The sequence below is a fragment of the Abrus precatorius genome, unplaced genomic scaffold, assembly GCF_003935025.1.
Source record: "Abrus precatorius isolate BTA unplaced genomic scaffold, Abrus_2018 Scaffold2, whole genome shotgun sequence".
In the NCBI taxonomy this organism is placed as follows: domain Eukaryota; kingdom Viridiplantae; phylum Streptophyta; class Magnoliopsida; order Fabales; family Fabaceae; genus Abrus; species Abrus precatorius.
This window is the reverse complement of record NW_020874362.1, coordinates 37252882-37274903: the sequence shown is the minus strand read 5'-3', so window position 1 is coordinate 37274903 and position 22022 is coordinate 37252882. Positions and strand designations below refer to the sequence as shown.

The window sequence follows — 22022 nt, the reverse complement described above, 5'->3', positions numbered from 1 at the left end:
TCTGATCAATATCACATAAAAGAAAAAGAAGGGTTTGAAAATAAGGAATCTCTCTGCATAAAAAATGCCAGGCCTTACCATCGGAGACACTATTCCTGATCTTGAAGTTGAAACAACCCATGGCAGAATCAAACTCCACAAATTCTGTGCTGATAGCTGGACTCTCCTCTTCTCTCACCCTGGTATTGTCATTGTTTTGTTGTGTCTATTGGATTCTCTATGTTGATGGTTTTTTAATTACGTGTTGATCTTCTTTTCATGCACGCATGATTGTACATGTATATTTAGGTGATTTCACACCAGTGTGTACCACCGAGCTTGGTAAGATGGCTCAGTATTCTAAGGAGTTTTATCAACGAGGAGTTTTGCTGTTGGGTTTGTCTTGTGATGACCTTCAATCCCATAATGAGTGGATCAAAGACATTGAAGCCTACACTGTGAGCTTCCAACTTTTCACATTTATTTGTTTATTTTGACATTAGACTCAAATAGAAGACATACATATTTGATGGAAAATAAAGGCAGGCTTAAAAGGTCTGATTATTTAATTGGATATAAATAATTTTGAATCGTTGAAATTAATTGAGGTTTCTTAAAATTGATTTTAATTATACTTTTTATTGGAACGAATGTATTTTTATTTTTAAGCGTGAAAATTGATTTTTTTTTTATTTGGTAACCAAACGGGTACTAAGTGTGTTTATTTGTTGCATGCAGCCAGATGCTAAGGTGGATTATCCAATCATAGCTGATCCAAGCAGAGAAATCATCAAGCTACTCAACATGGTTGATCCTGATGGGAAAGACTCCACCGGTAACCTACCATCCAGGGCACTTCATATTGTTGGCCCAGATATGAAGGTGAAATTTTCTTTGACTAAACTAATGAATTTGCTGCCTTTTTTTTCCATTCCTTTGAGTAGTGGGTCTAATATGTCAATTGGTGGGTTCTTGCAGATCAAGCTCAGTTTTCTGTACCCAGCAACTACTGGAAGGAACATGGATGAAGTGTTGAGGGTGATAGAGTCATTGCAGAAGGCCTCAAAGTTCAAGGTTGCAACACCAGCAAACTGGAAGCCAGGGGACCCAGTTGTGATTTCACCTGATGTGACAAATGAGCAAGCAAAAGAAATGTTCCATCAAGGTTTTGAGACTGTAGATCTCCCATCAGAGAAGGAATATATGCGTTTCACTGAAGTTTGATGTGCTGCTTCAAGGAGAGCCTTCTTCAGCTCTCCCAACTCACAAATGCTGTCTAGTGTCTACCCTAATCAAACTATGTCTAGTTAAATTACACTTTTTGTATGTGATGGCTAGCTTCTTGTCTTGATATTTATAAAATATATACAAATGAATCCTTTTGTAGAAGCGGTTTTCATCATGATGTAATTAAAAATCCTTAAGCAAGTTTTAATTTTACAACTTTGTTAAATTACTTTTTGGGGTCAAAAGTATAGTGGAGCTTCATATGCTGCTACCTGCGTGATACTGATTTTCCAAGCAGTTAAGGATGATAAGGTGAAATGCAAATATAAAACCATCTTAGAAACGGAAGTAAAATAAAATATGCTAATGAAGTCCTTTATCCTTGAGGATGCTGCAGAGTGTTCAGTTGTGAATTCAACTGCTTCAACATTGGTGACCAGATCACATATAGAAAAAAAAGGTATAGAATAAAAGAGGATTAATTTCTGATGATTTATATTATATTCTTCGTTCATGGCTTTATTTTACCTCCCTCACTATAATCAAATAAAGACCAATGAAAATATTATGTATTGTTAAATATAGAAGTATATCAACAAATATTGTTGAACACTAGCTAGGTCCATGCAGGGATTTTCCTTTAATCACATACTTAGATGCTGTTGCACATGTTTTCCTGGTTCTGTCACCGTATGTTTCTGTCAAAGCCTTTATTAATACCTTATTCTGTTTTTATCCTGAAAAAAAGAGAGTCCCTGACGCAAAATTAAACAGAATAGGGTCAAAGGTTCTGATTCAAAAGCAGTACACATACCTCGTCCATCCATTTTAGTATCTGCCTAATTATTCTAATTTTATACTCTGCTATTTGTTATTAATTTTTAATTATACCTTCTATGCTTCCTTATTCTTAAAGATCTTCTTAATTATAAAGAAATTAATTAAATAATTAATTTTAAAATTTTAAAAATGATGTTACATATATAAGAAGGAAAGAGATCTACTTATTTCAGGACTAAATTTTAGTTTGCTTGAATTATATAATATTTTTATGGTTATATAAGTTAAATTTTAAATAAGTTGTACAATTATATATAGCTAATTTTATAGGTGATATTTATTTATATTTTAAACATATATTGTATATTAAAATAAAGTTATCTAATGAATTATTAAATATCAGTCTATAAAAAAATAATAATCTTGAAGTAAATGAATTTCTTCTCATAATTATTAAAAATAATGGTAGAAATATATTAATAATATATTTGATTTTAATTAATATTATATAACACAAAGGCATTAATAATATTTTAAATTTTATTAATTGTTGCTAATCAATGTTTGAAATTAATAAAAAATTACTAAAAATTATATTAAAGTTGCGTTAGAAATCTAATGGTATGCATTATTATTATTATTATTATTTTGATAAAGTAGAAATTTATTTGTAATTCTTTAATCAATGTCTCTAGAATGTTATTAGCATTTATTTGATATTTTTAATAGTTTTTTTAATAAATGTTCTCAACATTAAGATTATTTCAAAAATTCTGCCCTAAATATTTTAATCAATTTTAGTAAATTATTCAGTTTTTCTTCTATTTTGAATTTCTTATAAAAATTTAAATTAATTAATTTTATATCTTTAAAATAATTAAAATTCTTTAAATTAGCTGTTATCGAGGACGGGTATTCCATAAAAACTATTTTAGAACACATATTAAATCATTTAGGAGCACGTAAATATTGTTTTTAAAGCATTTTGATTATTTTAAATATGTAAAATCAATTAAGTTTCTTACTCATTTTCTTATATTACTCTAATTTTCTTTTAAAAAATCATTTAAGTATTTAATAATTTTAAATTTTTTTATCATAACATGGATTTAATTATAAGATATTTATAAAATATGAGAGATATTTTTGTATGAGGCTTTAAAAATACAAGGAGTTTCTTACAACAGTTGACTATTGACTAACGATTTTGTTAAATGTAATACTAAAATTAGATTAAAATATAATATATATTGTATTTTTAAAATAGAGAGGATTTTGTGTAAGTTTTGAAAATGAACAAGTTTTTTTTTTTAAGAAACCTAAAATAGAAAGGAGATTAAAGCAATTTACTTTTTTAAAAAAGTATTTATAAAAAAATATCATTTTCTAATTATAACTTGTCAAATTTATGGACTCTAATGTATTTTTCTTTCTCAACATTTAGATGTTGAATTTGGATTTAACTTCTGCGAATACATTTACTGCCTCACATAATCTGATTTCAGATATTTTTTATGAATAAGTTCAAATCATACTTTTTGTGATAATTTCATTTTCAACATTTGATTTTATTAGCATATAAATATGTAAAAAAAAGTGATGATATAAACTATAATATAATGAAAATTTGTTTGGCTCCTTGTTTTATATGGAAACTAGTAACAGAGGAATGAGTTTTCTATGCTTATGAAGGCAGAGTGCAGAGAAAGAAGATAAACTTAGAAGAAACAAGAACAAATATTTATTGATTGAATTGTTTTGATACACTTCAATTTTTGATGATTTACTCTAATATAAAAAATATATATACAATTTATTACGAGTACAAACTAAAGTAACACTGTCTTTTCTTATTACTAATTCAGACTCTTGCAAAGCCGAAGGACAAATTAAAGATAAACCGAAGTAATGCAACTCTAATTTTTTATTTTGCTTCCATGAAGAGTTTAGAGCCAGAGGTTACATTCTCATGAGTGTAAGGTTAATCAGTTAAGCTTGTATATATGTATTTGTAGCAAGTATAGCAGTACCAAACACCGAAAAATAGAAGATAGTGAAAGCACATTCTAATGCACCAGTCATTTGTGTAATATACCATCGTATAATAGATGCTATATATGTATGTTAAATATTAAATCTGAAATAAGTTTAGATAAAAACAAAAAAAAGAAATATATGATAAATTTAAGGAACAAAAATCGTATATTATTTTAGCCATATAATATGTAAATGTTCAGTCAAGCTATTACAGTGTAGGTCCAAAAATGGACCAAATTCTGCATCTCATCACACAATATGGGAATAATACACCCAAATAGGGACGAATCCTAAAACATACCCGAAATCATCAACTTATAATAATAGTTATCTAGATTCTATACGTGTAGTATATATAGATATATGATATATATCTTCTATCTAAGAAACCAAATTTAAAGTAATATCTTTAACTGCATTGATATTCAGAAAGATCACCTACTGTCTCAGGGTCACCTTCTCTTAAGCAATTAATTGGAGGTATAGTCAAGGACTCCTGAGTCCCATAAGCATTCCAGCAAAAAGGGTCATCTAGTAATTCTCCTTCAAATGGGAAAAGCTCAACCTCAGAGAGTGTTATGTTTGTGCAAGCAACAGTGTCACTGCAGGCAAAGTGAATAGGAGCAGTTCTCACATCATAAGTACCCTTAATGTTCCTGTAGGATACATCATTAACATGCACAGCTGAAGTCTGGTTTAGACATTCCTTTGATAAACAGTAGTATTGGTCTATGATGATGCAATTTCCAACGTTCTCCATTTGGATGTTCTCAAATCTTAAGCTTGTCACAGATCCCATCCCACCTTGCCATGTCTTGATTCTGAGTCCATTCTCTGACTCCCTTATGATGCTGTCACGAACAGTTAAGTTTGAGACACATGCCTGGGAATTGTGTACTCCAAGGCTTCCAATGCTGTAGAAAACAATACACTAAGTGAGACATGCTGAAATTAGCACCAGAGAGAAGTTCACAAGAGAAATTAGCAACACACTCTTTATTAGTTAAAATTTATAATCAAATCACAAAAATAATGTGGATTTCACTTTTAATTTTTCACTTTTAATTTAACGAGCGTCACTTGACACATATTTTTATTAATCATCAACAAAGGAGAAGATTCTGCAACGGACCTAATCCCATGGCTAGGACCACAAGTTACACCGGCTATGTCCACATTTGCAGATCCGGGTCCAACTGAAATGCAATCATCACCTGTTCAAATCATGTTATTATAAGCAGAACATCTTGCATAAGTAAGAATTAGTGAAATGTAGTATAGAACCAAAGTACTATGAAGTTTAACTGTATACCATTGCTTATCATGGAGTCATATATCCCAACATCTTTGGTGTTTTCTACATGGATTCCATCTGTGTTGGGGCTGAGTTTTGGTGAAGCAATAGACAGCTTATCTATCAGTACTCCTTGGCAGCCATCAAATTTCATGTGAAACTGAGGACTGTTTTCAATTTTAAGCCCATTCACCTTCAAATTGGAGCTCATGAAGAACCGTATCATCTATAAACAAAAAAGAAAAACAATGGTAAGACAGTTAAAAATACATACACATTTAGTTAATGCTTGAGTTAAATTTTGAAGAATAGTTTACTCACCGCAGGACTACCACATGGTCCTGACAGAGTCTTTCCATTGGGACCCTGAAAGTGCCATTAAGTAGCATTTAGTATGGTTTCATTCAACTTCAAATGAATACAGCAATAATATGAAAAGGAGAATGACAGGGTGATTGTATTGGTAATGACAAGAGAAAATGATTACCCTGTGAGGTTTGCAAGGGAGATCCCACCACTTGTCTCCATTGCCTTCTATGGTTCCTGTACCATTAAGAGTCATTTGGTCAAGTTGATAAAACACAAGCCATTGATTTCGGCTATCTGCTTCTGGCCAAGAATTTGGTCCATCTGGTGCCATGAGTGTACCATCCACCTAGTTATATTTCTACCCGGTTAGTAAACTCAAATCTATCTATCTGTATATCTATAGAACAAGTGTATCATGTAACACCGCGATGAAAGGTGAGAGAAGTTAATCTTGATCATTCAATCATATTATAACATGTTTGGTAACGGATTACTTTTGAAAAATAATTGCTTATTTTTTAGAATCGATTATTTCTTCAAAATAGAGACTACCAAACATGAGTTTAACATAAATGGTAAAGATTATATTTAAATAAAACTAATCTTAACCATATCTAAGATTGAGTGGTTAATATTAACATCTCTCACATCTTACTTAAGAGGGTATCGAACAAAAAAACTAATGCGATGTGATGAGCATGGCCATTCAATAATCGTTCTTACTTGAAATACCAATCCTGGCTTGCATGGACCTGAAAATATAGTTGAAGTGATCATAAAGCTGTAATTTTCTGGAGCAAGAAGAACACCAGAATCTACAGCACAAGCTGCTTTCCATGCTGCTCTGAATGCAGGTGTGTCATCAGTTGAACCATCTCCAACAGCTCCAAAGGACCTTACATCAAAAACACAGTTCAAAGGGGAACCTTGAGGAGCATTTGGATAAGGGTCAGAAGGAACAGTGGGAGAATTTGAAGGAGGGTCAGTGGAAGAATCAACAGGAGGGTTAAAAACAGAGGAAGCTTTATTCTGCTTGGTGTGATAGTGGTATCTTCCTTCCACATTTTCCATATTATGGTTGAAGAGTGTCAAGGTAATCCAGAGAATAAAAAACACACGAATTATGAGTTCCATGTGGAGTTCAAGTCTCTGAATTTTTCACTTTGGACCAACAATATGTATGTATGTATGTGGCAATGTGTAAAGAACCACAAAATGTTGCAAAGTTGTTTCTGTGAATAGACAAAAACTTCAACTTCAGAAATAGATAAATGAATGAGATTGAAATGGAAGAAGGAAGAATGGCTAATTGGCCTAGCAAGGACCATCTTATATTTATACTCAAACTCATATGATCCAACATGAATGAGTTCTCAAAGTATAACAGGATGCCACGTGTCAAGTCCATGTTGATTAAAAGTACCAGTGCCAAGGAAATGGTTGGGCGCTTTTGGATGTCTAGTGACTCTGACAGGATTTATTTGTTGGATCAGTTCTTTAGATGTTTGATTAAAATTGAAATTTAACCTCTCTAATCACTTTTAAGGTTACTTTTTGTTGAGCTGATTATTGAATTGAGGTTTTAATTTTAATTAAAAAATGATGCTAAAATAACTAAACTACTGTACTTCAATTTTGTTTTTATTTATTATCTGACATCACTATTTTTCTTTGAAGTAAGAAGGTTAATTTTTTGCTGTCCCGTTTCTAATGCATTTTCTCTCTAGCTTGTTGCATTCCAGTTGACTTATCATTATTCTTATTTGTGAATTTTAATTTTTTTTTCACACCCTCAAAATTTTATACCTACCTCTATAGGGATGAATTTGTACGTGAGAAAGAGTAATTCCTTCTCAAATATATGAGCTCAAGATTGGAACAGAATTTTAGAATTATGTTATTTAAATATTTTAAAATTAACATTGTATGTGATGTTGTATACGATTATTTTTATTTTTTTAATCTTTTTATATTTACGCATTTCAAAAATATTCTTTAAAATAAAAAATACTAAAATATAGTTTAGGTGTAACATTTTTTTTTCAGAATTTTAAGACGTTAAAAAATTGTAAATTGAACAATTTTAAGACGTGGAGCTATTGTGAGGCCCAAAGTCTCTAGAAAATCGTGCTAACAACAACTGTACTTCCTTTTTTTTTTTCATCTAATTAAATTTTCTCTAGCTTAAGGAAATAAATGAAATACTTATGCATGGACTCAGTTCTAAAATGAGTGCACTAATTAAGATGAGGTAGAAAGAGGACTAATGGGAAAATTTTAAAATAAAAATAAAGAGGACGTAGAAAGAAATTTCTGTTTGCTTATAAGGGTTAATTAACCGTCTCTTATAATTCTTTAGATGTGATGCTATAGCTGAATATTAATATGTAAAACTAAAAGAATAATGTGATAACGAGACAAAATATATTTGACCCTTAAGAGACGGTGATTTTTTTTAGTTGAAAAAAGAATGAACAAGCCATGTGTATATATTTTCCAAGAAAAAAAATTCTAAAAACAGGTGTCTTTAATCTATTTGTCCAATCATGTAACAGGTTTCTGTGAGTTTTTCCTAAGAAAAAGCCAACCGACAAACGCAGCTTCTGATTCTGAAAATCTGTAGTACTAAGCAGCATATTGCACGTGTAATATAGCTATAAGTTGATAGGTCTAGATCGGTAAACAGTAGCAGATTGTGAGCAATTCAAGAAAGCAAAGCATGATGATCGAACAGATGATATACAACCAATTAACCTTTCTAATGAATCACAACCACCAATCCAACTTTAGTTAAACAAAATTTATCTTTTCATCTTATGTACTAGAAACTTTCTCATGCTAGCAAAATTAATTAACTTACTTCGGATTAAGATGTTTAATATGACCTCATCTTCAAGGCATTCTACGAAATTTTAAGGCAACTGAGGCTTGATATTAATCACACACATCATATTGAATTATCCTATTGCACTTATTCACATTGTTATGCCAAAATATTTGCTTGTTCTGTTCTGACATGACTCATAAGTGAACACGTAGGCTTTGAGAGAGTGATCATTCATTTATAGTGTGGCACGGAAATGAATTTAAAATAGAAGTAACAAATTGAGTGAATATGGTGTTGATGTAAAAGCAATCCAACCCGTGACTCTTTTTTGTTGTTTAGCTCCTTGTGGCCATGAAATTGTGTAGGCCGCATATATTAGGTGGGACAATCCAATTAACCCATTCACGGGTCGAATCAATTCATGTTTGATTAAATGCCAAAAGGATACAAAGAAAGGTTTCAATTTGTGGTCCGCAACTTCAATTATAATCACAATATTAAGGTTCTACAGGTATTTATAATTATATTGTTGCAACAATTATTGTTGAATTTGTCTCATTTATCTTTAAATCTTTCATAATATAATGATTTTAAAGGTTTCCACAACCGCAATTTAAAATATTGAAACAAAAATAGACCCATTGACACACAGAGAGTGACCCTTTTAGAAACTATATGACCCGTCCTTCTATGGTTCTATCCATCTCTTAATTATGTGACCAATCAAGCAAACAAATTAAGAGAGGAAATAGGACTACGTGACTTCACCTGATTATGAGTATTTGTTATCCCACTTTTCTTTGAGTTCAGGAAGTTTCTGTAACCATGCAAAGGCAATGGAGTTGACGTGCAATTTGTGACTTGGTATACGTAAGCAAACTTGAAAAAAGAATGAACGTTGCATAGTAAAACTTGAAGTGTGAAGAGGGTTTTATAGAGGGATAAGATTTGGACAAAGAAAGTGGAATTGTTTAGCATGCATGCATGCATGCATGCGTGTTTGTCTGAACTTGTCACGTGTGTGTAGTCTCACGGGTGAGAGAAAGAGAAAAGTGAGAATTCCAAAATCAAACACAAACTCAGAAAAGTTTGTGATGAAAGCGATTCTAGGTCCACATTTTGTTGCCCTACGCAGTTGCCAGTGTGTGGTTCTCAGACTAGACACGTGGCATGGCCACACCTTCGCGCGCTTCACTCGCGAAGTTACTGGTTCTTTGCTTCATGAGTGGCCCCATTATTCATGGGTCCAGAGAGTCACGCATCAAAGTTTTAAAGCTCCTACACAATTTGTATTTAAAATATTGTTTGTAAATCCATGTAGTATGATAATTATTTTATTAATTGATTATTTTAATGATATTGATTAACAAGACCTATAGTTTTTAATTGAATAAATTTATTATTGGCTCAATAAAAGAGAGACTTAAAACTCTCTTTCACGTGTTGGTGTCTCTTGTTCTTGGGTGTGTCACGGACTATGGGAGGGGATTAATTAAAAAAGTTAAGTGAGTTAATAGATTTGTTGTGGGATTCTTTTCTAATGAGTGAGACACTGATGAGGACAGCGTATGTATGAATTGAATTGTGAGGAATAAAACAGATGACTGGTTCAGTGACCTTGTCCATAACCCATTATTTTAAGTTTAATTAATAATTGATGCATTTGTCATAATCATAGTTCTAATCAAACATAGGCATACACCCGGAATTGGCTGCTAGGTGTTCCAGCTTCACAGGCACCTATTCCAATTCAAGCACAAATACATGCACATGATGGAAGATATTGACAAGCTAAATTTAACATTTTTAAAATTGTACTACTTTTTCTTGACAATTTTCATCACATCATTTCTTTTCCCTACTTATTTGATCTATGGTTTTAAGACACATGGTACTTGACTTGATCTTGCTAGCTTTCTGAGTTGATAAGAGCATGCTTGGATTAAACTATTTCCAATTTTGATTCATAAAAGATTGAAATTATTGGTGTTATTATTCACATGTGTTTGATAATTTGGATTACAATAAAAAAAATATATAATCCCAACATAAGAAATTGTTCTTTATTTATGACAAACACAATTTTGAAACTTATAACTAGCATTTAGTTTTAATTTAACTTTTTTATTTTCTTTTTCACAATTTAAATTCAAAATGAATTATTACTCGTATTCCCTTTTATAATTTTATCATTAAAAATACTTTTAAATAATCCAAACAAAATAAATCTTAAAATATTATTTTTAATATAAATAAACATAACATTTTTTAATATGATCAATTATATATATAATTAATTATTAACATTATTTTTAAAAAGTAATCAAAATACAGACTAATTTGGAACTCTTTCTCCTGCGGATTACTGAAGGCTGCCACAGCGATGTTGGCATTGATCTGTGTGTGAGTGTGTTGTGCACTGTAAAAATGCTAAAACGAAAAGGCAATATTTGTCTAAAATTAAAGATGCAGTTGTCTTATCTCTTTGATATCTAGATATTTTGTCAATTTTCCGATTTAAATTAGGCATAGAATCTGAGACTAAATTTGAAATTTGGTCCATAAATTTTGGAGTGAAGACTCATTAAAGGCTGAGAACCTCTCATCCAACATAAATATGCAGTTTTCGGTTCTGGATTGAGTATGCAACACAATGTTAGGTCTATCACATTAAAAAAGACTAAGTAATGCTCAAAAGGACTAAAGTGATTTTTTATAAATTTAATCTGCATTAGATTTTATCCAATCAAGTTTAAAAAATCCAAATTTAATTCAGACTTAAAGTTTAATTCTTTTATTTTATCGAACAAAACCAGTTCAGCATAGTTGAACAAACTTATTTTGCCGACTCTAAATATATATAAGCCTGGCTCTATAGTTCATGTTTATTACAACAGTATACTGTACAGTGTTCGTCCATTTCTTAAATTGATTAAAAGCTTAAAAAAAAGAATAATAACAATAAGACGGATAAAACTTTACATTACTCTAAACCTTTATTATTTTTATCATCATACCTTAAAGAACTTTACGTGTATGCATTATTTATGTGACATACAATCGAAGCGTGTTTGAATCATTAGATAAAAACTCCATATTTTATCGTTAATATATAAAAAATCATCAATGCTGATCACCATTTAGTTTTCTATAGCTGTTATATTTTGCATGTTTCAGGTGTCAATCATTCTATTCCGACCAAATGAAGAGACAAAACTATTTCTAGTTGCACTACAATCGAAGCATGATCCATATATTGCCTGCATCTCTATGAGAAGCAACATTTTAGGTCAAGAAGCAAATCTAGTTTAAGGTTCTAGAGCAAACAAAACATGACAATCTGTCAAATTTCAGAATCAAGGTTATGTAAGCACTGAGTGCACTCAATTGGACAATGATAGAATAAGATGGTCCAAGCCACTCCGAGCAAAGGAAATAAAATTTCTGTTCTATGACAATTTCATTCAAATGTAGAGTAGTAACTCAAAAACTACTGAATGAAATTCACTGGTGTCTTATATGTACAGTAAAATTGTTGTTGCAGGAGCTCCACATATTGGTCAAAAGGAACAGGTTTTCAAAAGACACCTTCAGTTTTATGTCAAAATGAAGAGTACCATGAACTATAGTATTGCTTCAATATCACTAAAATATAATGTTCCATCACACCTATAGCTATCATTGTATAACTTGATAGTTCCAACATTTTCTCTTCTTCTACAGCTTCACTCAATTACGATCAGTACCAGCAATCCACCACCTCCCCTTGCTCTGGCAAATCCCACTTCTTTGGGGGTCCTGAGGCCCTAGGGGGTGCACCAAATTCATCCCAACCCAGTTTTGCAATTTCTACATAGATTTTTCGACCATAAAAATCCTGTAGAAAATGGACAGGAAACAAATTAAAAAGGGAACATTCAATTGTCAGCGTTATGGTTGATAGTATAAAGATGTTTGAACCTTCTGATCCATGGTTTCAAGTGCAAGCATAGCCTCATCTTGGCATGTATATTGAATAAAAGCAATGCCCTTAGATTTTTTCGTACTTGCATCTTTAACCATTTTCACTGCAGCACACATAAAATACATGTCTCGAGGCATGAGCTTGAGTACTAAAAGCCACTATGTAAACCACTAAGTCCAACACTATTATGAATATTGAGAAAATCCATGCATATACCTTCAGCTATCTTGCCAAAATTTGAAAATTCCTTCTGCAAAGTGGTCTCACCGGTAGAGTATGGTAAATCTGCCTCCAAATAAGAACAAGTAGAACTTCATTTAAAAAAATGTAATTAAAGGAAGAATAATGTGCTCCAAGGTGTGCAGACATCAGAAAAGAAAAATATTAAAAGGGCATGCAGGTATACGGACTAATCACTGATAAATTAAAGAACTACATAAATTATCATCTGAGAGGCAGGATATGGGCAAGAAGAGGCTTTCAGTAGTTTGGTGATGTACATTAAGTCAATCAGTCAATCAACAAGACAAGTTTATTTTTTAGCTATCTGGATGGATGCTAGTGCTTTGGAACAAAAGTTTCTAGCATGTTACTGGAACTTGTAGGTTTAGAAGTCCAAAGCACATAATATCATATAGTTAAAGCTTGGTTAATTTGTCGCATTAAAATCAAAACTTAGTCTGCACAGCAGATCAGTATGATGTTAATTTGCTATCTCAGATAAATAGATGAATGCAATATCATCATTGACATGACTGTGTAATAGGCAATTTTGTATTGTCATTTATGAATTAGAGACACCAGGAAAGTGATTCTTATTATTATTATTTAAGAACTTAGTACCAGTACCATAAGGACAGAAACAGAGAAAACAAGCACAGAACACAAAAGAATAGCAAGAAATCGACGTAAAAGCAAGCATACCTTCTAACAAGAATACCCCCCACCCCCCTTTTCGTCCTTCATAGAGGCTAGAAAAACACATCTATCATTCAGATGAAAATTGCTACAAAAATTTCCAGCCACTGAGAGGCTAGGAAGAAAACCATAAATCATTATTGAAACCTAACACTTTTCACCATCTTAATATGCCACAATCTTGAAATCAAATTACATTTAAAACCTTTACAAGTTTACAACCCTCATCATCCTGAAGTCTCAAAAGTGAATAGTGAGAAGCGACAAGATGTTTGGCAATCAGAATTGTACTCCTTTGCACAGGAGATGATAATGTATTTTTCCCTTTTGATAAACTTCAGGCAGTAAAAGTAACAGACTTGGGAACTATATAGGGATATCCAGCACTATGAACATTATAACACTGCTTTCCTATAGCTCCAGTGTTTTTGTTCCATAGTCATTGTGTAATTGTTCTTCTCTGTCGCTGTTTTTAAAATGGAAAATGACAGGGAATATATTTTTTTTTTTTTGTAAAACTTTCAATTTTGGTGAGAAAGAAAACAATGAACATAGTGAAGCAAACTCAAACCAGAGTCCATATGGACATGATACAATTCAGGTGATGTTCATAGACATTATATTACCATGTTCAAACTTCAATCCCATGATGAATGATAGCTTTGTTTGTTAAATTATCTTTGAAACTTGAGTTGGCAAAAGAACAAAAGGTTGGATTTGATACTCACCAATTCAATTCCTTTAATAATGCAAGTCCTAGAGGTTAAATGCAAATATATGTACAGCGTGTAACAATCAGCAGACAACTATAAGCACTGATCAAACAATTTAATCATTTTGTTGCATCCATTTGCCTCACTTATATCTAGATCCAGAGCTAACATATAATAAAAAATCCATCTGGGGCAATCTAAAAACGTTCTAACAATCTCAGAAAAACACAAGATATTGACCATTTTTCCTGGTTTCCAAACAACCTCTTCGCCAAATATCCGTTTCAAACATTCAATCTTTCAGATGAACTAACATTCATCTGCCTATACTTTTTTGAAACATAAACTGCATTGAGCTGGCAGTGGTAGATTGCGGTTGACAACTAAACTGACTTTGGTACCCATAAGTGAAACAAGAGTCCTAAAGAGATTATAATTGATGCAAAAAAACCAATCTATTTATATTTCTTCCGCATATTACCCACATCACCACATTGTATGCATCGTCTTGGGTGGAAAGGTTTGGCATAAAAATTGCAACTTTATGAGGAAAAAGGGATAAAAGGAGCATGTTCTAAACCGTTTAAATGCCAAAAAGGGTCAAACAAGACAAGCTCAATTGGGAAGGAGATGGGCATGCGTCAAACACACACTTAGACATGTATATAAAAGAGAAGAATTGACATTACTTTTAACAATAATTTTGCTTGCAAGGGGGTAGTCATGGCGCAGAGAAGATGCCCTGAGCTTAGGAAGATAAGGGTTTACTCTTGCAATTGCAAAGGGTTTTGTGTAACCAGGGAACGAAGCCAACATGCTCATCTCCATCATCAAACTCAAAGCAAACGACTAACACAACACAACCTCGTCTGGGAGAAAACAAACACAAGCTTTGTGCGCATAGCCAATAATATATCAATCATGTGTTGCTTCACTTGTATCTAATCTCTTGGTTAAAGACATTAATGTTTTATTTTATTTTTAGGCTTCCACTTTTAGTTTTCATATTTTATTTTTTAGCAGAAATTAAGTTATCGTTAATCCAAATTTTGAATAGGATGATATTATATTAAGTCCTAAAAAATCATACGTTTGTAAAAATATAACTTTACAATAAATATTCATTTATATTTTTCAAAAATATATATTAAATATTAAAATAAGGTTATGTAATAAATTGTTAATTAATTTTTTTTATCTATATAGTTTTTTATAAATTTAAATTTATTTAAAAAATTTTTAATTTAATGGCTAGATTTATAAAATTTAATATTTATAAAAACCTGTTAAGTTAAATAATTCTTATTAAAGTTCTCTTGTTAAAGAAAGTTACATAGAAACGAATTCATTCCTATACTCACGTTTTAAAAATTACTTGTGCTTGTCATCATACTTACTGAACAACAACTTATAGTCATTTCCATACTCCCTGAGATAACTAAGTCTCTGTGTCCATCTATATTACCTGCACTTTAGTTAATTAAAAAACATTTCACATTTTTTTACAATATAATATGAAGTATTAATTAAAATATATTTAAATATATTGTAAAATTACATAATCACAAAAATAAATACATCCAATTTTTTATCTAGTTGATATAAAATTAATATTATAAATTATAATATTTTATCTAAAATAAAAAGTAAAATATTAAAACAAATTTCTAATAATTATTTTATAGAATTCCGAGTCATGTTACAAACAGAGAAAATTAACAATATTTATAAAGAAATTATCAATCTAATTTATATACACAACTAATTTTTTCAATACCCAGCTACAAGTCACTTCGAAGAAGTATAAAAATATTAATAAAAATAATCAAATTGTTTTCTTCATCTAAATCAGAGTTTTCAAAATTTTATAATCATTTATCTCTCATGTTCAAATATAATTTTGATCTAATAATACCATTTAAAGCTACAAATTAAAAAGATGATTAACAAGACTCTCGAAGTAAAAGTAACAAACACAAATATAGCATTCGCATTACAAAATTAAAACATCCAGAACAATTTCCTTACAATCAATATTCAATAAATTTTCTTATTTACATTGATACCTTTTTTTTTTAAAAAAACAATATTTATTTTAAAAAATTTCTCAAAAAGCTAATAAAAATAAATATCTTCGGTTGGAATGAAAATAAATATCTTTTCCTAAACAAGTGGAATCAAACGCATATAATATGGTGAAAATAATTCATGACATATAATATGTCAACATTATAGAAATATTTTTAATAAAAATAATAAATTTATAATCATAAAAATAAATGTTACATTAAATAAATTTAAAAGTAAACATCTAAATAATATAATAAAATTTATATAACAATAAAATATTCGTAGAAGTGATTCATTGGTGATGACCTAAGTCATCAATTCGAACGATTAGATAGAAAACTGATCAAAGTCACTAACCCAAACAATTATAAAACTGGTAAAAAGTAATGAAACTATTTAAAAGCAAGCCAAAATTATATATAAATTGGATACAAATCGACATCATAAAATCAATTTTAGAAGCATATTGCGTGCACATACAAGAGCGCTTGTACATATGTTAAAAGGCATTTAATCTATCTTATTAAATATTTTAAATTATTATAAAAAAAATGTATTAAATGTTTTTATTTTTAATAAAAAAAAATCTATTTTTACACATTAGAAAAATCGTTTTTAAATTAGGGTCCCATTAGCACAATTTTCAAACAAATTGAATGATTATTACTGGTTTGGTAAACAAAATATAATATATGCATGATCTACCCTAAATTTCTTGAGCAATATTGCCTCCGGAGATGATTGTAGCCCTTCACTTCCTCTTCACATCAAAACTGCCCCATCACTCCTTGCTTTCTATACAAATCATGACCCCAAAAATTAGCACTCAAACTTCTCAACATCCCACATCATATCCTGTCACTATCCCAAACAATAAATCAACTAATCAAAAACCCTACACTGATTTGGTACAAAATTTACACCTCAAAGCTTCTTCCAGTTTTTGGAAAATCACTGACAATGCTCCTGCAAAGAAAACAAGCCATGACTAAATTATTAATTCACTCGTTCTAGTTGAGGCATTACCACTTGAACTTAACCATTGCAATTATCAACATATCAACTGCAGGAACCCATGTATACATACATATGGAAAATAGTATGGCATGTGGGGAGTCAATGTGCATAAAAAAGGCAGAAATTTTCAGTTAACCGGTGAGAAAATAATTAGACTGATAATGTTTATTTTATGATGCACATCAAACCCATATTCATAATATTTATTATTTCACTTAGCCAAAAAGGATATATCTCTAAAGAGCAGGCAAAGAGCACATTACACCAAAGCTATTTCTAGAGTCAGCTGTTAACTAAAATGATAATAAACTAATGAAAAAGACATTTACCATCGGTTTCAGAGTTTTGAAAATGGAGAGGAAAAAAAAGTTGAAATTTTTATTAATGGTATGTTCGGATGCAAGGTAAAATAGAAAAGAAAGAATAGAGATAAAAGAAATAAGAGGATGAGAGATAGAGTGGAAGAGTAGAAAATATTTAATGTTTGAATGGGTTAAAATAATAAGGAAGGAAATGATAAAAAATTCTTTCCACTTGTTTGGATGAGTAAAAAAGTGTGAAAAGAAATAATTGAGTTGTATTAAAAATAGTTATTAAAGTTTAAAATTGAGTTAAAATTTTTTAATTTTTTAAATTCTTGATAAAAAATTTATTTTTATTTTTTATAATTTCTATATAATTTTAATATTTATAAAAATAAAAAAAAACCCTGTGTTACCCCCTCCCCTCCACCCTTTTACTATTCATTTCCTTCAATTTTGGAGGCACAAAAAACATCCCTCCCTCCCGTCTCCATGGAGCATCCAAAACAAGGGAAGTTTTAATCTTCCACTCTATTTCTTTCCCTCCCCCCTCATAGCTACCAAACAAGGAGGAGAGAAAATTTTGAATTTTATGTCTAAAAGCCAACTTTTTTCTCTTTATTTTCTCTTCAGCCAAACAAAAGAAGATACAACATTATCTATGTTTGCTTGTCTCTCATCCAAATAGGAAAATTGAAATTGTAAATGCAGGTTGGAGAAAAAACCTGATGATGGGCTATTCCTGTCCTGTAATGAACCTTTCACCAACAGTGTCCCAGGGATTTGCTGAAAAACCTGTAGGATGGAATAAATAGGGCAAGATCAATGTATATTCTGCCAATTAAAATAATTTTTTAAGCCAACAAAGAATACAAGCATACCGATATACGAAAGCATAATCTATCAAAAGAGAAATTCAAGCTTGATCCATTAGATGTCTCTCTTGAAGGTTGACAATTGATGGATTTGTGGATAATGGGTAATTCATTCTTCAAGATTGAATCACAGTCATCTTTTGATGCAAGAACCTATTAAAATGTGATCAAGCTTAATATTCATTACAAGGGAATTCAATCAGAATCTGAGACTTAGAGTGACTAGTCTTACATCCACAGTGAAAGAGGAGGTATTCAATGTACAGGATAGGCCATTAGAAGCAAAGTATGATTTGACAGCTTCCAACACATTAATGGCACCATGTTGACGTTGAAGACCCTAAACATTTGTTTTGTCACATCATATCAGGAGGAAACCAAAAGAGACGGCATACAAAACTATATATTATGGGTGCAATTGGTAACTATCTCAAGGCACTCAACATGCACTTCACTTCATATAATTGAAGATCTCTTTCATACTGGAAAACACAAACAAAGCGATTGGATTTCCCACCTGACAACCTTGAATGCCAAGGATGAATACACTAACAAGAACCAAATGCTCACTCAACTATAAGTGTGCAGGGAATCAGAAAATTTCTGTTGTACTTAAATAGATAAAGGATGACCGTTACATTCACTCATTAGTGGAAAAAAGTTCCCATACAAGGTGTCACATATCCCCAAATATCATCCTAGAAAGACTGCCTTCCTGTTCCAACTTAGTTGACAAGCTTTCAATCTCATTAATTGCCCTTCCATGTAGAAGGAAGTCTCTTCAAGTTCGCTTCTATACATATTGATGGAACACATGTTGGGTATGATACATTGAATCATAACCAGAAACCATTCGGAAGGTTTATTCAAGATGTTGTGCCTCTATGACCGTTATGCTATATTGTGTTTGTTTTAATACAGGAATAATGTGTATTAGGGGACGTTATGCCTTCATCAGTTAGTATTTGTTTACTAAAGGAGTAGTGTGTAATTCATAGCATAGTTTGAATTACAGCTTCTCAGTAATCTAATAACCACTTTAAGTCGCACCACAAAATATATTAATTATGTTCTCAATAATTCTATTATCTTCGTTTGCCAGATAATGTACTGGGAACGACGATTGCTCCAAGAATAATACTGAAATTATTTATTCACTGACATGTAATAATGTTCAATTTCAAATATGTCTGTTTCTGTCATCTAGAAAACAATACCCAGTTAGAAACTGTAAAATAGATACTAGTATACTACACCTCAAGCATGAAGGACATATTTTTCTTCTCGAGCAAAGAAATTGATGACTTCTGCACCAGAGGCAAGAAAGACCAAGCAAGCCCCCATCGAGATGTCCTGCCTTGGACAAATTCAGTTGTCTTCACTATGGCAACTCCAACCTCCCAAAGTTTAGATATAAGGTACTTGAGATTTGATTTTCTACCTACCATTGAAGTGAACCACCTACAAACAAACTGAAATGAATGAGCACAAATATATTACAAGCAAACCAATACTTAATACAAAAAGTAACAGGAATGACATTTCATATACAAACAGTAATACCGAAAACTATGCTTCAGTTCAGTACTATCTTCAATAATCCGAGTAATGAAGGCCCTCTCACCACCAGGGCAAACCATTTCCTCAGAAGTCCCACCACAAGAGGTTTTGGGATTCAGTCCAGCTTCCTCCAAGCTTTCAAAAAACGGTGGATTACACATGCAGAAATCAAACTTCTCATCATCCCTGACTACACCAAGAAGAACAGGAGGTCCATTATAATTCTTATTCTCTGCATCAATATTCTCACACAAAGCTATCTTTCCACTATGAACTGACTCTTCAACATGCAAACGTTCCACACAGGCAGCACTTCCATTGCTTTCAACCCTTCTAATTTCAATCAGATCAGAAATATGTGGATTACTATTAACATTTCTCTCTGCCCACTCAATAGCAACATCAGTCACATCTGCACCATTTAACCAAATCAAAATTTTGATTTTCATAGCAGTTACAAAACCATACAAAACCACATTTCCAAACACAACATACCTGATCCAACAAAACTCCATCCCAGAAGAGATGCACCAAGAAGAGGGTATATGCAATTTGCTCCAGTTCCTATATCAAACCCCTTCACCTTACCCCCATCTGTGATGCTATTCGGAATGATCTCAGAAGCGAGAAGATCATCAAGCCAGTGAATGTAATTAGACCTGTTGGGCACAGTAGGACAGAGCTGTCCATCAGGAATCCACCTACAAATTCATAAACGTCAATACTAAACAAATGCAACTGCTAAGTACAATTAATTCAAATTTGGGGTTCGTGGGTTAAAATATACCTTTAATATTCCTATACTTATATTTATTCCGAATTAATAAAAACATTAGTATAAGAAATAAAAAAAGTTTTTTTTTTTAATTCAGAGACTAAAACAACAAAACTATCGGATAACAATAAAAAGTAAAAAATGAATTTTTGAAATCCATGAATTAATTAATAAACGGGTATCCTAAACTACAAAAGTATTAAAAAAAAAAAAGGTGGGGCACAAGTACCAGGTGAGAGCGTGATCATAGTGAAGCAAGACACGAGTGAGTTCGCGAGTGGCGTTGAAATCGGTCCAATCGATGGTGGTGTGAGTGTGGCGATGGGAGTTGCGGAGGAAAGGGTGGAAGGAAGGGTAGAGAGAAGCCAATAGAGCAAAGTCTGGTGGGTTTTCTGAATATTTGTTTTTGGGGTGAATGGTGGCTCTCTTCCTCTTCTTGCTTCCACCCATTTCCACATTCACGATTTTGGAATGGGAAGCAGAGAAACCACACTCACAGCTACCAATTTGCTATGGCACACATGGTCATAGACATGTTCAAGGCCGTGTATTTATTCTAAAAAAAGTTTTCACATTTTGATAGTGTGTAATTAGGTTGTTGAATTTTTAAATTACTTTTAAATAATTTTACTTTTAGGATTTTTCATTTTTATCAGTAAGTATATAGATTTAATTACAAATAGTTAAATAGGACAAGAATCATGTTTTTAATTAACGTAATTATTTAATAATTTTTTTGAATCATTTAAATTTTTTAATTAAGTATTTATAATTTAACAAAACTGTAAAACTCTAATTACATTTTTTTTTCAAAAATTATCTTAAAGATTTAAGAATCGGTTTGTAATTTTTTTTTAAATATAAAAATTTATTTATACATTTTTTAAATAATTTACAGACTTAGAAAATTACAGCGTTGTTTTTACATAAAAGTATTTGATGTCCATTATTTTTCAGTCATCTTTTTTTCTTTTATTAATTTTTTTTAAAATTATTGAATAAAAAATAATTATGATAGATTTAATTTTAAGTGTGAAATTTTAACATATTAAAATTTAATTATTAAAACATTATTATTTGTTTAATTTAAATGTTATTTTACTGTAAAATCTCGTATAAAATATGAAGAGGAATGTCAACTATTATATTTAAAATTTATTGAATAATTATATATATATATATATATATAATAAAATTAATCATTTGTGTCGCATATCAATACATATATTATATTTACGCTCCTTGAGATTTAACAAATTTCCATCTAATATTCCTTTTTTTTAATATTACTTTGATCTCTCTTAATTTATATAATTGCATAAAAATAAAAAGAATTTGTATAATTAATAAAAATATGAGGTTATAATACTATATA

At 31.1% G+C, this 22022-nt stretch overlaps 4 protein-coding genes across 7 annotated transcripts; 1 reads left to right on the top strand and 3 right to left on the bottom strand.

Annotated features, from left to right (window-relative positions):
* The first annotated feature begins 64 nt into the window (after nt 1-64).
* On the top strand, nt 65-1203 carry LOC113860079 (1-Cys peroxiredoxin). The gene is made up of 4 exons (XM_027492704.1): nt 65-182; nt 289-437; nt 718-861; nt 958-1203. The coding sequence occupies exons 1-4, from the start codon at nt 65-67 to the stop codon at nt 1201-1203; spliced, it is 657 nt and encodes a 218-aa protein (XP_027348505.1).
* Nucleotides 1204-4432: 3229 nt separating this feature from the next.
* Nucleotides 4433-6760, bottom strand: LOC113859144 (polygalacturonase At1g48100-like). The gene is made up of 6 exons (XM_027491961.1): nt 6350-6760; nt 5805-5972; nt 5639-5683; nt 5336-5543; nt 5156-5237; nt 4433-4937 (listed from the first exon to the last, which is right to left on the bottom strand). Exons 1-6 carry the CDS (start codon nt 6758-6760, stop codon nt 4433-4435), a joined length of 1419 nt encoding a protein of 472 aa, XP_027347762.1.
* A 5144-nt stretch (nt 6761-11904) lies between these two features.
* On the bottom strand, nt 11905-14950 carry LOC113858567 (glycine-rich RNA-binding protein 4, mitochondrial). Of its 2 annotated transcripts, XM_027491264.1 has the most exons (5): nt 14934-14950; nt 14738-14865; nt 12634-12702; nt 12414-12520; nt 11905-12330 (listed from the first exon to the last, which is right to left on the bottom strand). In XM_027491264.1, the coding sequence occupies exons 1-5, from the start codon at nt 14948-14950 to the stop codon at nt 12193-12195; spliced, it is 459 nt and encodes a 152-aa protein (XP_027347065.1). In that variant the 3' UTR covers nt 11905-12192. The 2 variants fall into 2 exon arrangements, with proteins under 2 accessions (XP_027347065.1, XP_027347064.1); XM_027491263.1 differs by lacking the exon at nt 14934-14950 and having other exon boundaries at nt 14738-14907.
* Nucleotides 14859-21170, bottom strand: LOC113857587 (U6 small nuclear RNA (adenine-(43)-N(6))-methyltransferase). Of its 3 annotated transcripts, XR_003503270.1 has the most exons (10): nt 20877-21158; nt 20368-20573; nt 19876-20284; nt 19569-19773; nt 18545-18652; nt 18319-18465; nt 18163-18232; nt 17018-17084; nt 16824-16913; nt 14859-14938 (listed from the first exon to the last, which is right to left on the bottom strand). XR_003503270.1 is itself a non-coding variant. In XM_027489633.1 (9 exons), the coding sequence occupies exons 1-9, from the start codon at nt 21095-21097 to the stop codon at nt 16886-16888; spliced, it is 1437 nt and encodes a 478-aa protein (XP_027345434.1). In that variant the 5' UTR covers nt 21098-21168; the 3' UTR covers nt 16664-16885. The 3 variants fall into 3 exon arrangements, 2 of the variants coding, with proteins under 2 accessions (XP_027345434.1, XP_027345436.1); XM_027489633.1 differs by lacking the exon at nt 14859-14938 and having other exon boundaries at nt 16664-16913; nt 17042-17084; nt 20877-21168; XM_027489635.1 differs by lacking the exons at nt 14859-14938; nt 18319-18465; nt 18545-18652 and having other exon boundaries at nt 16753-17084; nt 20877-21170.
* Between the last annotated feature and the right edge of the window lie 852 nt (nt 21171-22022).

Coding starts and splice junctions, on each gene's coding strand:
- LOC113858567 (XM_027491264.1), bottom strand. Junction 12,703..14,737: donor AAGCAAAATTATTGTTAAAA/GTAATGTCAATT, acceptor ATTTGGAGGCAG/ATTTACCATACTCTACCGGT. Junction 12,521..12,633: donor TTTTGGCAAGATAGCTGAAG/GTATATGCATGG, acceptor TGTGTGCTGCAG/TGAAAATGGTTAAAGATGCA.
- LOC113857587 (XM_027489633.1), bottom strand. CDS start 21,097: ATGGGTGGAAGCAAGAAGAGGAAGAGAGCCACCATTCACCCCAAAAAC. Junction 18,653..19,568: donor ATATGTCCTTCATGCTTGAG/GTGTAGTATACT, acceptor ACAAATGTTTAG/GGTCTTCAACGTCAACATGG. Junction 18,233..18,318: donor GATTATGCTTTCGTATATCG/GTATGCTTGTAT, acceptor TCCATCCTACAG/GTTTTTCAGCAAATCCCTGG.
- LOC113859144 (XM_027491961.1), bottom strand. CDS start 6,760: ATGGAACTCATAATTCGTGTGTTTTTTATTCTCTGGATTACCTTGACA. Junction 5,973..6,349: donor AGCCAGGATTGGTATTTCAA/GTAAGAACGATT, acceptor AAATATAACTAG/GTGGATGGTACACTCATGGC. Junction 5,684..5,804: donor TCCCTTGCAAACCTCACAGG/GTAATCATTTTC, acceptor TGGCACTTTCAG/GGTCCCAATGGAAAGACTCT.
- LOC113860079 (XM_027492704.1), top strand. CDS start 65: ATGCCAGGCCTTACCATCGGAGACACTATTCCTGATCTTGAAGTTGAA. Junction 183..288: donor TCTCCTCTTCTCTCACCCTG/GTATTGTCATTG, acceptor ATGTATATTTAG/GTGATTTCACACCAGTGTGT. Junction 862..957: donor TTGTTGGCCCAGATATGAAG/GTGAAATTTTCT, acceptor GGGTTCTTGCAG/ATCAAGCTCAGTTTTCTGTA.